The sequence below is a fragment of a genome, unplaced genomic scaffold, assembly GCF_019419815.1.
Source record: "Pyrus x bretschneideri cultivar Hongxiangsu unplaced genomic scaffold, Pyrus_bretschneideri_v1 Contig23, whole genome shotgun sequence".
NCBI lineage: Eukaryota > Viridiplantae > Streptophyta > Magnoliopsida > Rosales > Rosaceae > Pyrus > Pyrus x bretschneideri.
The window spans coordinates 5227817-5242328 of NW_025999535.1; the positions used below are offsets into that span (position 1 = coordinate 5227817).

Below are 14512 nucleotides of genomic sequence, written 5' to 3' on the forward strand. Positions count from 1 at the left end.
TACATGGGTAACAACATAAAATTTGGAACGCCCTGATGTGGAAATGCTTCTTTAGAAAGCAACTTGTTAAAAAGCACGTAAGTTGTAATCAATTCTGAAATCTTTTTATTACTGTAAATTTGGAACAATTCACAAAAGTTCGGATCGAATTTTAAAATTAACCAATTTACGTACAACTTATTTTAAATTGTTGGGATTAAAAAAATCGGATTCAAGAAATTTTGAATTTAAAACGGAAATTGTAATGGCGGAATTAAAAATCCTAATCCAAGTTACAAGATGAAGTTATTCTCTCTAGTCTAGCTGAATTGCAAAAATATTGTTTAAAAAAAATCCAAAATGCACATATAAGGTAATCAAGTTCAGGCAGAATTTGAAAGAGCATGGGCAGTTGTAATAAAAAATCTGCCTTCTTGATTAAACGATACAACATGACTTAAAATTTTAAATTTTGATTTCTAGTAGTACGAAAAATGTCATTCCTTCCACATCTCAGAAAACTCATCAGGCTCCAGTGGATTTTCAAGCTCATGCATTTTTCTCCTTGTCTTTGCTTTGACTTTCTTGACAAAGGTCCCAGCCTTCTTCTTTTTCTCCAATGCTCGAATCTGAATGCATCACAAAATGATTCCATCAGTAAACGATGTTATGATCGTACATGGTTAGATTTACCAAGAACCTCAAAACAAACGTTTAAAAAATACAATCTCACAGAACTAAAATCTAGGGTCATTTATCGGCTTGATTTAACGGGACAGACCATTCTTTCGTATGTCAGTACAAACTCCCTTACAAACCGTTAGCCACGAGGATCAATACTCATCCATGAACACATAAATAATTAGATAACGAAATCAACAATTCAAGGTGCTTTATGTGTGTATATCTAACCTGATTGGGTGATATGTAAAATGGATTCTCATATAGTGTTGGACCTCCAAAGCTGCCACCAAATATCTTGATAGGATTCAAACAAAATCGTGGTCCAACCTATATACAACCAGTTCTCTGAGTTAAAATGTCATCACAGATACTCTGGTATAGACTAAGGAGGAAACATTGCGGTCCAACATATATACAACCAGTTAGAGTTAAAACGTCGCAGATACTCTAATATATAGACTAAGGAGAAAAGCACCACTACGAACCTCAACAAGGGTCATTTTATCTAATCCTCCCCGAGCTATTTTATCCGATTCGTTATGAGGAACCGATATCTGCAATTTAAAAAGCAAAAAAGGTCAAGATAAAAAGCAGCAATATTTTCTAGAAACAATGTCATTTTTACAAATATATGGAAAACAAATAGTGCATCTGCATAGACACAAACATAATATGGTACTAGAAAATCATACGAAGTATAATATTAGGCAAATCATAATTCAGAAGTTACTTGAAAATACTACCACACTGTTTCTAGAACATGGATGGTTTGACATATGTTCTTTTATAATCCTTTTCTATTGCAGAAGCTGCACAACCTAATTTTGATATGCATTATGCCTCCAGAAAAACACTAATTTTGAGATACATTATGCCTCCAGAAAACTACGGTGGTCATTTAAAAAATTCACGTAGCATTATTATATATACTTTAGCTTAGCTTCATCACTGTTTTACAAGAAACTTAGGTTGACACTATTGTCAGCACTCATCGTGCACTTCCCAACCACACTTCACTTTTAAAGAGCCAAAAGATAAACAGAGGCTGTGCCTTAGGTTCCCTTAACTGGCTTCACACAAGAAGCCAAATTTAGCCTCCAAGGGTTCCCAAGGAAGGCTAGTGACTGGCTGTGACATCCCACATCGCCCAGGGGAGTGATCCTTATATGTATATTCTCATCCCTACCTAGTACGAGACCTTTTGGGAGCTCATTGGCTTTGGGTTCCGTAGGAACTCCGAAGTTAAGCAAGTAGCGCGCGAGAGCGTTCCCAGGATGGGTGACCCATTGGGAAGTTCTTGTGTGAGTTCCCAAAAACAAAACCGTGAGGGTGTGCTGGGGGCCCAAAGCGGACAATATTGTGCTACAGTGGAGTCGGGCTCGAAAGTGGTCCCGCCCGGGTCGGGATGTGACAAATTGGTATCAGAGCCTAACTCGTGTGAGTTCCTACAAACAAAATCGTGAGGGCGTGGTCGGAGCCCAAAGCGGACAATATCGTGCTACGGTGGTGGAGCGGGCCCTGAAAGTGATCCGCCCCGGACCGGGATGTTACAAATTGGTATCAAAGCCTAACACTGGTCGCATGTGTGCCGACGAGGACGTCGGGCCCCTAAGGGTGGTGGATTGTGACATCACACATCGCCCAAGGGATTGATCCTTATATGTATATTCTCATCCCTACCTAGCACAAGGCCTTTTGGGAGCTCACTAGCTTCGGATTCCGTAGGAACTCCGAAGTTAAGCGAGAAGGGGGCTAGAGCAATCCCATGATGGGTGATCCACTGGAAAGTTTTCGTGTGAGTTCCTAGAAACAAAATGGTGAGGGCGTGGTCGGGGCCCAAAGCGGACAATATCGTGCTACAGTGGTGGAGCGGGCCCGGGAAGTGATCCCCCCCTGCCAGGATGTGACACCAGCCCTGAAAGAAAATTTATACCATGGACTCATTTCCATTCAAAGCAAAATAAACAGATTAGGATGGGATTTAGGGGTATTATGGGAAGGATGGGGGATGGCTTGAAAAATGTGGTATTTGGTGGGTGGTGGGGGTGGGGGTGTTGAGTACAATTGGGACTGCCAATGGCCACCAATCTAAATTCATAGGGCTGTTATTGGTCAGCCATCCATTAAAAAGATATCCGCCAAAAAGATAAACTATCATAATATTCCTTCATCCCCCCTTCCTATTCCTCCCCCATCCCCCCCATCCACTTATTAACTCTTTTGACTACTTGTTGAGAATATTGGGATATCCCATAAAAGTGAAACAAACCAATTTAAAGGGTGATGTCTACATACCTTCCAATTCTTCGAAGCCAAATTGGTAACTAATCCTTGACCAAAAAACACTTAATTTCTGGGATTTGAATAACTGTTATTTTCAGATGGCTACTAAAAGGCAGCGATATTGCAAAGAGACGCAAACAATTTTGACAAATGAGCTGGAATCTAAAGAAAACTATCAAACTCTTAATACATTCATGAATGATTGGTAAATAATACAGCATCCAAAGTGGAGAAAACAATGTTACAGTTATAGTATGGTGCAAATGAAAAGTTCTAGAAGTATAACATCATACATGAAACACACTTGCTTTTATTGAGCATCTACACTGCCAGCACAAGGGTAACACTGGCATCTAAACTTTAAAAAATTTAAAGCCATCAAAATTTATATTTTTGAGCAGAAAGCTTACCCCCTAAAATCAATTCTAATATTAAATGAAACGATGTAAGTCATATCACAACTATGTTCAACAAATACTATAAATTAAAAAACTAGTACCTGATAGTTTCGGAACCAAATGTGGTCATCAATGATAGAGAATACAAAGACATGATCATGATAGGGTTTAGATTTTCTGTGCTCCTTGGGAATGCCAAATATCTGAGAACGAAAGTTAATAAGAAACAGAATAACATATGTTGTAGCACAAAGTTCAAAAATATCTAAATCAACAATGCAAACTGATCACAAGAATCAAGCAGGGCATGAACAGGAAATTGTTTACAACTACATAAAAGAGGAAACAAAATGAACATGCCTGAGTGATCATCTCCTTCAGAAGCTTCCAGTGGGCATCTTTATCAAAATTGGATGAAAAAGTCAAAATAGGTCGTGACCCCTTTAGATGATTTCCAGTAAGCTTCAACTCCTCCATCGTGTGCACTACAAATCACAAAACAATTTTCTTTGATCAGAATTTTTTCGAAAAAACTTAACCCCATTGAGATAAGCCAATCCTTCATGAAAAGCACATAAATAAAACAGAAACATTACCAGCATTTACTAAGAACTTCACAGATGGCCCATTGGGACACTTTGACATCCACAGATACAGATCTTTCCCTTTCCTGCACTGTAATCAGAGACCCCCCAAAATAAAGTACGCATCAGCACACAGAAAACAAGTAACCTGAATTTGCTATTATCCCTCTCTCAAACAACCAATATGTCCTAACCTCAACCACTCAATTAAAAAATCATGCAACTTAACACAAACAGATCAATCATATCCTTAACCAATGGTAACAAATAACCATAAATATGTAAACGATGACAAAGATTAAAATCAACAAACTACCAATTTAATAATTAAATTGAAACATAGCATTAAAGTAATATTGAACATCAAGTGCTAAACAAGGTCAGAAAGAAACAACAAAAAAACCTGACCTCAAAAAACATACAGGAAGAGCAACTCTTTAGCTCAACCAGCTCGTTAAGCGTTGCGCCGTTACTTGATTTAGACTCCACCTTATTGTCCTTCTTACAATGAGGCAATAGGTCCACCACATTCAACATCAGATGCCGATACCTGCGTATATAATTTATAACCATTTATATAATTATATAAAATTTATACATTTATACACTCACACGCTAGTATATATACTCGTAAACAAATTCATAGACGAATATATCATATAAACGAAAAATAGTTACCAAAATTCATCTACAGATCACATCTTTACAATTATTACAGAAACCCTCGTTGTTTTCGGATGCGCATGAACAGTTCAATATCCCCAACCATTTCTAAATTTGATAACAGATAAGATAGCATACCCAATTACCCATCATACGCTACCTCACTACTACTTTTCAGTTTTCAATCAACTTCCAATCAGTTCACAGTTAGTTTCAAAAAAAATCTTTCGGGTTTCGAATAAAAACAACACCGAGCGAGCGAGCTCAAAGCAGAGAAAAAATTGGAACTTGAATAATTTTACCTGTAACTAATGCGACGAGAACAAGTAACCAAGACCTTTTCTTTGTTCCTAAACACTGCCGTCGATTCACTCGCTTTTACTTCGTCGTCATCCTTCTTCTCCTTCCAACCGGAAAGCGTTCGCTTCGGCCTCTCCGGCGCAACCGCCTCCTCCTTCTTTTCTGGAGCCAGGGCATCGCTGTGCTTTCTCTTCTTCCCCATTATTTTTGCTGGAAAAATTTAATCTTCCATACAAAAATTAGAGTTAGTCATAAATATAAGCAAGCATGTGTGTCGAATGGAAACCTAATTAGGGTTTTGGGCGAGCGATTTCTTACCAGAGAGATTCGGGGGCTCCGGGAGGCTTCTGCAAACGAGAGCACTAGGGTTTAGGGTTTAAAACGATGTTGACCAGTGAGCAGGGAGAGGCAACGGCGTGCGGGCGGGTAAGTAATGTTTTGTGTTTTGGGCTTGGGTTACTTTTCCGGATCCAACAATCTTTGGTTCACCCTCAACTTTTGTGGCCTGGCCCAAACTTGTTTTGCTAATTTTGTTGGGCATCTCAAGCCCAAGCATCTTGCTTCGAGAAATGTTATCCTGTAAATTTTCGTCAAGATAGACTCTTAATTATTTGAGCTACAAATTTTTTTTTAGAGTAATAAAAGATGAACTTTGTGTATAGTAATCTAGCTGTTAGAATAAGTTGACATGTGTTTCGTTATGAGAATTTTTTTTATATAAAGATGTTGGGGTGGGGATTTGTGTTGAGCCGTTATACAACCAACTATAGTTACGTATTGGACTCGCTACTTATGAGATTTGATTTAATAAATTTTTACTTATAATAGTGATAAATATTATTAGAACGTAGTATCGTTGGTACACTGCATCATAATTTTTTTTATTGTACGCTGTAGCTGTATTGGGGTAGAAGACTCAAACATAGGATATCAGATGTAGGGATCAAAATAGACGTTATCAATCATTTGAACTATAAACCATTTCTAGTGAATTACATGAATAAGAGCATCTCCAATGGGCCAAATGAGTTCCTTACGATTGGAGGATTCAAAAAATCAACCTTAATCATGCTCCATATCCACCTCCTAAGATAGGGATTTACCCAGGAGCTCCTAAATATAGGGGAGGAAGAAAGGAGCTACTAGTGGCACTCTATAATTAACAGTGATCTAAACTTGCAAATGCTTTGAACCTTGCCTTGGACACTTATTTTGTTCCTTATTGTAGATAGAATTGTAATAAACTTCCTCATGTACGTGAATAGTGTTGCCTATGGTACATATATAATACTTTCAATGTAACAACCTGTCCTGAATACTTTTACGGATTTTGGAACAAGGGCAATTTGGTCATTTCACGTTTGAAATGTATTTTGTTTTGTTGCTTTTGGGATATTTGATTTTTGAAATTATACTTTTGGCCTTAATTGGTGTGCCCAAGGAGGGCCCATCCTTGATTTTGTCCCCTGGCCCAAATCCCTCATCTCTCTATCTCTTCTCTCTTCTCTCCTCGTAAGGTTTCTCTTTCTCACCTATCTCCCTCTCACTCTCACTTCTCTCCTTTTCCCTCAGCAAGCACCGAAATGGTGCCATGGGAAGATCACCACAGCCTCGGCGAGGTCCCTAACTCACCACCACCTCAACCTCGTCACCATGAACCCCGGACAAAGAACCTGGGAACTCGATCGTGGTAGAGGCCACTGTTCACGAAGGAAACTTGGCGAGTTTCCAACACCTCCGACGTAGGTGAGCTACGAAAAACACCCTAAACCTTCCCCTTTCATCCTCACATTTCATTTTTTATCGTTTTTGTGTATTGTGGACGTTGAAACATCAAGAAACCGACTCGGGGAGACTTCCGTAGATTTTGGCAAGAACCTATGGGTTTCAGACCTTTTTCTGGCCAAATCGCGGCAAGTTAGTCATCGTGCAATGTACTATTCTCTTCATCTCACTAAGTACTACAACTTTGGTTTTTGAATCACTCTATTTGGTTGAGTATTGAGGAAGTTATGAGCGTTTGAAACCTTGCCCATAAACTGGCCAAACCATGGCTTGAAACCCGGTTGACTCGACCCGATAACCCTCAAACCCAAATCCAAACCCAAGGGGTAACCCAGCCCAACTTTGAGACCCAACCCATATGACAACCTAAGCTTAACGCAACCTTTGGCCCAACACAATTGTCTCAGGCCCAAACCTAGAAACCAGCCCATCCCAAAACCCTGGCCAGCGCGTTTGCCTGCACATGGACGCATGTCTTGGTTGACGCGTAGAGCACACGCGCCTCCACCGGAGGTATTGTGCTCCGCTATCGTCCACGGAGGCGCGTGGGGGTACCCCAAGGTCCCCTTTGTGTTTTTTGACGTCCTGAATTGGTGTACAATGTTTGTTTGCCCAAATTCAACCGTTTTAGTAAAGTTTTATTAATTGGTACCTTGATGTACTTAGGTGCAATTGTTTATGGCATTTCCGTCTTCTCTAGTTTACACGGCTCTTCGATGGCAAAGTATTTGTGAGTAGACCCCTTCTAAAATGCATATTTTACTATTAGAAATGCATACATGAAAAGCATGATTTGTTGGTTACGTTTTATGAAACGTTTATGAATAAATTGGATTTACACTTTATGATATATTATGCTTTATCAGATTTACGTTCTTTGAAGTATAGATAATTTATAATTATATACTTTGAACTTGATTTACAATATGACGTTTTAGCTACTGAGCTCCATTTGAGATATATATATATATATATATTAGAAATATTATGTTAATGTTTTTAGGTGCTTATTTAGTGGTTACTCCAAATGTCCTGCTTACGGGCAAATGTACTGCCTATGGGCGAATGTCCTGCCTACAGGCGAATGATACTTGTATATTGGCTTCAGCTGGGTGTAGGTTGGTGGCTTCGGTTGGAAGATACTTATATATGGCTTCGGCCGAGCCTAGGTTGGTGGCTTTGGCCGGAAGATATTTATATATTGCCTACGGACGAGAGATGTAGTGCCTTCGGACGAATGAAGATAAATATAATATATATATACACACACCTTTGTGCTACCGCTACTTATATATAATATATGTTTTATGAAGTTTTATGGCATGCTAGGGTTTTCGAAAAACCTATTACATATTACGCTATTGAGTTTTCATAAACTTTGGGGGATAGTATGTTGTGGAATTAACTGTTTTAGTATTACTTATACATATAAACTTGGTCCACTCATGTTTTGTTTCACGCCCCCTCAAGACTTAGAATCGAGGCGAACAATCCTGGCATCAAGACAGTCCCACATCTACATCTTTGAGTCCTCTCGGTGTAGGACCCATCCCTTTTGTTCATTCAATTTTATATTATACCTCTTTAGTGTCTCGAATTAGTTATATGCTCTGAACACGTTCCACAATTACATATTCATTATAATTAAATTTACGGGTTTTATTTATGTTCGTTCTTTCTTTAGTTCGCATGCATGTTAGTATGGTTTCATCACCTTCAGGTGTTGGCCAGCACTTGCCTACCTTGGTGTTTAGAGGATATCAAGATCGGGCGTGTCATTCAATATATTTTGTACAATTTTAAAACCCGTAGCATCATGTTAACACGTTTTCTAATACACCATTAAATCAAGAATTAGTGAGCCTTACTTTTCCAATTAATTATTATTATCTACACTTGTTTTAGGCTCTATGTACATTTTTGGCATAGTAAATCCCTAGTCCCCAACTTAAACCAATTGTTCTCGGACGATGGTTTATCACAAAGACAGAAAAAAATAATGCTTATATGTTTTAGTGCGAATTCAATCTGTATCTATCCCCGTCTCCCATAGTATTTAACAATTTATAATCTACCATTTGTATAAAATAAAAAATAAAAACTTAAACCAAGAATTCTAGCTGAAAACAAAAGCCAGCCATTGTCCCAGAATCAGAAGGTCCCAGAACAACCGCGAACCAAACGCGAACAAAGCAGTGGATGGGATCTCTACTCTGCTATTATCTCTATTCTTCTCTTCATTTTTACTTAAATGATTACGGTTAACGTTAATATTTTATATTAATTTTTTATATTTTTATAAAGATAATAAAATAAAAGGTAAAGTGGGAGAGGAAGAGAGAGAAGAGAGTGAAAATAGGAAAGAAAGAATCCTACATCCTAAAAAGCGGCAGCTTAAACACGTGTTACTAGTTCGAGAGGGCTCCATCGCCGCTTTACACCGGATGCAGTGAACCCGAGTAAACAGAGTAACGTGACTTCTCACTCTCGTTTGTGTGCGCGGAGAGAGAAATGGCCGACCGATTTTTCCCGAACGAAATGCCAGACTTCTTGGCAGAGCCACCACCGGACGCGGCAGCGTCCGAAAGCCCCAAAGACTCGCTAACAAACCTCTTCCACCTTCCTTACAGAACACTCTCCGACATACTCAAGAGCTCCGCTTTGGACCTCAAAGAAACGGTACTCACAAAAGATGATTAATTTCACTCAATTTCTGGCATAATTGTTGTCTAGTTTGTGATTTTAGAGAACCCCACATGCGAATTATGGGTTTTGGGTTTGTGGGTTGTTGGTAATTGGAGATTTTAGAGGCTCCAACCATGAAGGATCTGTTTTATTTATTTATTTATTCTTATTATTATTATTATTATAAATAAATTTGGGGTTTTTGTATATTTATGTATCGAGAAGTACTTTTTTTGTAAGCGATTTGGTTTGGGTTTTGTGTTTGTTGGGGTTGTAGGTCGTGAGGCAGACGTGCAGTTTGGGTGGAAAGCGTGTGGAAGATTATAGTTTGTACACAGGGGCTCTTGGGACTGCTTTCTTGGCCTTCAAGGCTTACCAAGTTACAAAGAATGAGAGCGATCTTAAATTGTGCTCTGAGATTGTTAAGGCATGTGATTCTGCTTCTACGGGTTCCAGGTACTCTCTCTATGTTTGTCTCACTCCGTAGACACACGCAATGATGCGTGCTCATTTGAATTGCTTGTTTGTGAAATATGTAGAGGGAATTTTGGCTCTTTTAGTTGTTGTGAAGCTGAGTTTGGTCTGGATTTTTTTTTTTTAGTTTGCCGAGTTTGAAATGCAAACTGTCGATAAACAATGTCTGTGTTTCAGTTGTTGGTTTGCTTCGGTGGCTGAAATTTTGCACCTCGCTCGGTGTGCTAACTTGCCCTCTTAGAAGCAGTACCAAATCATAGCTCAACTAGTTAGCTGTGAGCTTATTGTTTTTATGTTGGAGTTGTTAGATTTCTGTTAAATTCGTTTGACTGAGGTGGATAGAAGTTGCGGCCTCAATGCCTCATGTCGATTGTATCAGTAATTCTTTCACTTATTAAGATAGTCTTCTTCATCTCTCTGATTTCTTCAGTAGCTTAGTAAGTCAGTGGTAACTTTAAAATCGGATTAAAACCTGTGCTCAGTTATTGGTTCAATCCTTGTTAGCTTCTCTTTGGACACAAGCATGTAATCTCAACTGAAACTGTTATTTGAATGTCAGATGCGTTGGAAATATCAGACCTAATATATGTGTTGGTAGAAAGAACTCTTTTCACCAAATTTGGATCGGTATCAGTTTTAAAGTTTAAGAACATGTAGAAAGTGATACTTCTAATTGCTGTTTAACGTAGCTTACCGACCATGGGTAATAGTTGTGTGCTTGTACAACTACCTTATGTTGTTTCAGTTCTGGCTTAGCCTTTGGGGAATTGAGTAATTTGACTTCATAGCCTTGTTATGTGCTGCATGGGCTTGCAGGCGTGTGTCATTCATATGTGGGCGGGCTGGTGTCTGTGCCCTTGGTGCTGTTGTTGCAAAGCATAATGGTGATAAAATGTTACTTGACCGCTACATATCAAAATTCAAAGAGGTGGTTGATAGTATCACTTGCTTCCTGCGCTTAAGACTTGTTCTTCTTGAGAGTTGCCCTTTGTATGTTTGCCTCTCTTGACATTCTATTTTGCTCTACGAGCAGATCAAGCTGTCTAGTGATCTTCCAAATGAGTTATTATACGGGAGAGCTGGGTTCTTATGGGCCTGTTCCTTTTTGAACAAGCATATTGGAAATGGGACAATTTCTACTACTCGCATGGTAAGACATTTGTGCTTAAACTATTCTTCAGATCGGTCTTAAATGGACTGAATTGATTATCCATTTATTCCCCAATCAATTTGTGTAGAGATCAGTTGTGGATGAAATTATCAAGGCTGGTAGACAATTGGCCAAGAAGGGACGAAGCTCATTGATGTACGAGTGGCATGGAAAGAAATACTGGGGTGCTGCCCATGGATTAGCAGGTATTATGTATGTTTTGATGAGCACGGAACTGAAACCTGATGAGGTGGAGGATGTCAAAGGTACTCTACGTTACATGATTAAGAATCGTTTTCCAAGCGGCAACTTTCCTTCAAGTGAAGGAAGTGAATCAGACCGTCTTGTGCACTGGTGCCATGGTGCTCCAGGAGTTGCTCTTACACTTCTGAGAGCAGCTGAGGTAATTATAATCTGACTTATTTCTTACGAAAACTTGTCGGACAAAATTTGGATATTGTAGTTTTGTGGTAAATTAGAGGTGAATAACTGATTTTGCAATAATTATTATGAGACTGGAAAGGATTATTTATCTATTTATTTATTCTCCTTTAGTGGTTTGGGGTGCTGCATAGCAAAATGACTTGAGAAACTCTCACTTTACTTTTGGATCTACAGATTTGTTCTTTTGTTGTCGATGTTATTGAAAATGGAAATGATACAAAATGAGTTGAAAATGGTTGGTATATTGCCAACAGATTCTGTTGGTGACTTTAGTAAAATACGTTTTTCTTTTAGTGGATAAGAAGCTACGTCAATTTATTGCTTTCATGGACATGATTTGCAGTCCAAAACATGCGATCTTTTTTGTTTTATGGTTATATGCGCTGGATACCTTCTTCAACTTAATAATACATATGGTGAATTTTCAATGCAGCTTACTCATTAGTCTATTGATTTCATTAGGTTTTCGGAGATCAAGAGTTCCTGCAAGCTGCTATAGATGCAGGGGAGGTGGTGTGGAACCGGGGTCTGCTGAAGCGAGTTGGCATTTGTCATGGCATCAGTGGGAACACCTATGTGTTTCTTTCACTCTACCGGTTAACGGGTAAGGTGGAATACTTGTACAGGGCCAAAGTATTTGCTTGCTTTTTACATGATAGAGCCTTAAGACTCATATCAGAGGGTACGATGCATGGAGGTGATCGGCCTTATTCTCTATTCGAAGGTGTTGGTGGAATGGCTCATCTCCTTCTGGACATGACTGAACCGTGTGAAGCACGGTTTCCTGCTTATGAGCTTTAAGTTACTAGCCATGTAAAAAGCTAGAAGTAAATGGTTGATGTTTACTTCTTTACGACATTCTGAAACTTTCGTTTTGTAAATATTTGAAGTAAGTAAGAGTAAAATGTTAAACTTGTAACAAGAAGTATGATCTGCATTTTGCAACAGAGGTGAGTGCTTTTATTCTCATTTGTTATTAACACTATTCATCCACATGAGAAAATTGTCTATGACAGTACAGCTTTAATTTCAAATTCTGCACTCCACAAATGGACCTGATCTCGGGCGACATCCTCCTCCTCCGAGGCAAAATGCTGGTCGACAAGAACATCAAGCTTCTATACTTAGGCCAAACCCACAAGCTTCTCACTGACTTCCCACACCTTGCGAGCCTTCTCCACGTCACTAGCTTCTTGGGACAGTTGGTTCTCGAAGGAAGCCGAATTCTTGTTCCAGCTCCAGTAGACTCCCGACTTTGTCAAGCTTGGGTCGCTCACAACCTGAGAGTGATCAGCAGCAAGCAAATGAGTTCATGCACAAGAGAGATCGAAAAACAGAATGCACCATTGTCAAGCACAAGTTCTTACCTGAGCAAGTCTCTTTCCGGCTTCATCTTCTGAGACGTAGCCCTTGGTGATGTACTTTTGGAATGGAGGGAAGAGAAGCCTGAACAAGGGAATGTGCTCCCTGAACAAACCGGTCGTGGCAATGCAGCCTGGGTAAAGGGAAGCAAATGTTATCCCGGTTTCCTCATGATAGCGCCTGTGGAACTCTTGCATTGTGAGCATGTTGCAGACTTTGCTGTCCTTGTAGGCCTTGGCACCGTCAAAGTCTCCACCGTCGATCATGGCTGAGCTGTTTAGACCGTTTAAGCCTCCTGCAAGTCCCCTCAAGTCCCCGAGGTTGGCCCTTGGAGGTACATTTCCGGCTAAGGTGTTCGTGTTCCCTGAAAAGCAACAACACAAACTTTATCACACATTCTACAAAGAACAGCACATATTTTTGGAAGAACATGCTTCATTTAAATCAAGTACCTGTAATTGAGCCAACAATGATGAGTCTCTTTGATGGGTAGTCGGATTTGTTCAAATCTTCCAGCAGCAACCGCGAAAGAAGGAAGTGTCCGAGATGGTTAGTCCCAACACTGAGTTCGAATCCCTCAGCAGTGAATGAAGGTTCTTTAGCGGTTGGCTGATAAACAGCAGCATTACACACAAGCACATCAAGAGGCCTCTCAGAACGCCTGAAGTTATCAACAAATTGGCGCACGCTGTCGAGCGAAGCGAGGTCTAGATGCATAATGGTGTAATTTTCCTTGGGCATGCCAGCTGCCTTGGCAGCTCTTTCAGTCTTGAGGAAATCCCTGCAGGCCATAATTACATGCCATTTTCCGGATTCGGCTAAAGACTTGGCCGTTGCTAGACCGAGTCCGGAGGAGGCACCGGTGACAATCACACTGCCCTTTCTTAGAGTCTTCTTCCCCTCTGATGTTCCCTTATTGATTGCTGAGCTTTCTGTTGCTGTTGTCTGGGCTCTCACTGCCTTGAATTCTCTCTGTAATCAAAATAGCACGTTTGGAAGTGCTTCCAGAGTGACTAAAAGTCTTAACAGAAACAATTTAAAGTGATTATCGGTTGTGATAGCACTTGGGTTTTTACTAAAATTTGAAGTGCTTCTGCTAAAAGCGCTTATAAGCAGAAGTGTTTTTTAACTAATTGCACTATAGCATGCTCTATTCGTATAATTCTAAGTCTGTTTTTGTTTTTGCTACAAGAAGAAACACATTTTGTGTTCTGCAGAAGAAACACATGGTAGTATTTCCTACCTTGCAGCTTAATGCAACAGAGCTGAACTCCGCCTTGAGATTTTCCGAGAAAGATACTCCGAACAGACTCGAATCCTTGAAAGAAGCACCTGACTTTCCCTGAGAAAAAACAAAATTCCAAGAAAATAAATCAAATCAAACCCCATTAGCCTCTTGGTCGATAACAACGAGAAGAAACGTTTCTTGGAATAAAGAAACTAGGATTAGGCGATATTAGCTCTTCGGAGTGCAACAAAGAAACCGATAAAAAACGAACCTCTTTGGGGACAGAGAAAGCAGAAGAAACCACAGAAGCAGCCTGAAGAGCCATTAATTCTTAGATTTTTTTAGTTAGGTTTTCTCTGATGTTTCTCACAGGTGAGTGAGTGAGGAAGAGGAGAGTGAGAGGTGGTGGGTGCTCAACTACTTTGAAAAGGAGACAACCAGTTTGTATTAAATATAGTCGTTTTGGCACACTTCGGATATACAGTGGGCAAAG

At 39.6% G+C, this 14512-nt stretch overlaps 3 protein-coding genes across 4 annotated transcripts; 1 reads left to right on the plus strand and 2 right to left on the minus strand.

Moving 5' to 3' along the window:
• Positions 1-308: 308 nt before the first annotated feature.
• On the minus strand, positions 309-5322 carry LOC103935531 (ribosome biogenesis protein BRX1 homolog 2-like). 2 transcript variants are annotated; one of them, XM_009345299.3, is made up of 9 exons: positions 5210-5322; positions 4894-5111; positions 4337-4478; positions 3941-4019; positions 3705-3829; positions 3446-3547; positions 1149-1217; positions 892-990; positions 309-608 (listed from the first exon to the last, which is right to left on the minus strand). In XM_009345299.3, exons 2-9 carry the CDS (start codon positions 5091-5093, stop codon positions 477-479), a joined length of 948 nt encoding a protein of 315 aa, XP_009343574.2. In that variant the 5' UTR covers positions 5094-5111; positions 5210-5322; the 3' UTR covers positions 309-476. The 2 variants fall into 2 exon arrangements, with proteins under 2 accessions (XP_009343574.2, XP_009343575.2); XM_009345300.3 differs by having other exon boundaries at positions 4894-5116; positions 5210-5293.
• Positions 5323-9097: 3775 nt separating this feature from the next.
• On the plus strand, positions 9098-12348 carry LOC103935529 (lanC-like protein GCR2). Its single transcript, XM_009345297.3, has 6 exons — positions 9098-9355; positions 9639-9817; positions 10652-10763; positions 10869-10985; positions 11074-11388; positions 11892-12348. Exons 1-6 carry the CDS (start codon positions 9188-9190, stop codon positions 12228-12230), a joined length of 1230 nt encoding a protein of 409 aa, XP_009343572.2. The 5' UTR covers positions 9098-9187; the 3' UTR covers positions 12231-12348.
• A 14-nt stretch (positions 12349-12362) lies between these two features.
• LOC103935530 (protochlorophyllide reductase, chloroplastic) lies at positions 12363-14452 on the minus strand. The gene is made up of 5 exons (XM_009345298.3): positions 14291-14452; positions 14035-14133; positions 13244-13763; positions 12797-13155; positions 12363-12709 (listed from the first exon to the last, which is right to left on the minus strand). The coding sequence occupies exons 1-5, from the start codon at positions 14342-14344 to the stop codon at positions 12554-12556; spliced, it is 1188 nt and encodes a 395-aa protein (XP_009343573.2). The 5' UTR covers positions 14345-14452; the 3' UTR covers positions 12363-12553.
• Positions 14453-14512: the final 60 nt, after the last annotated feature.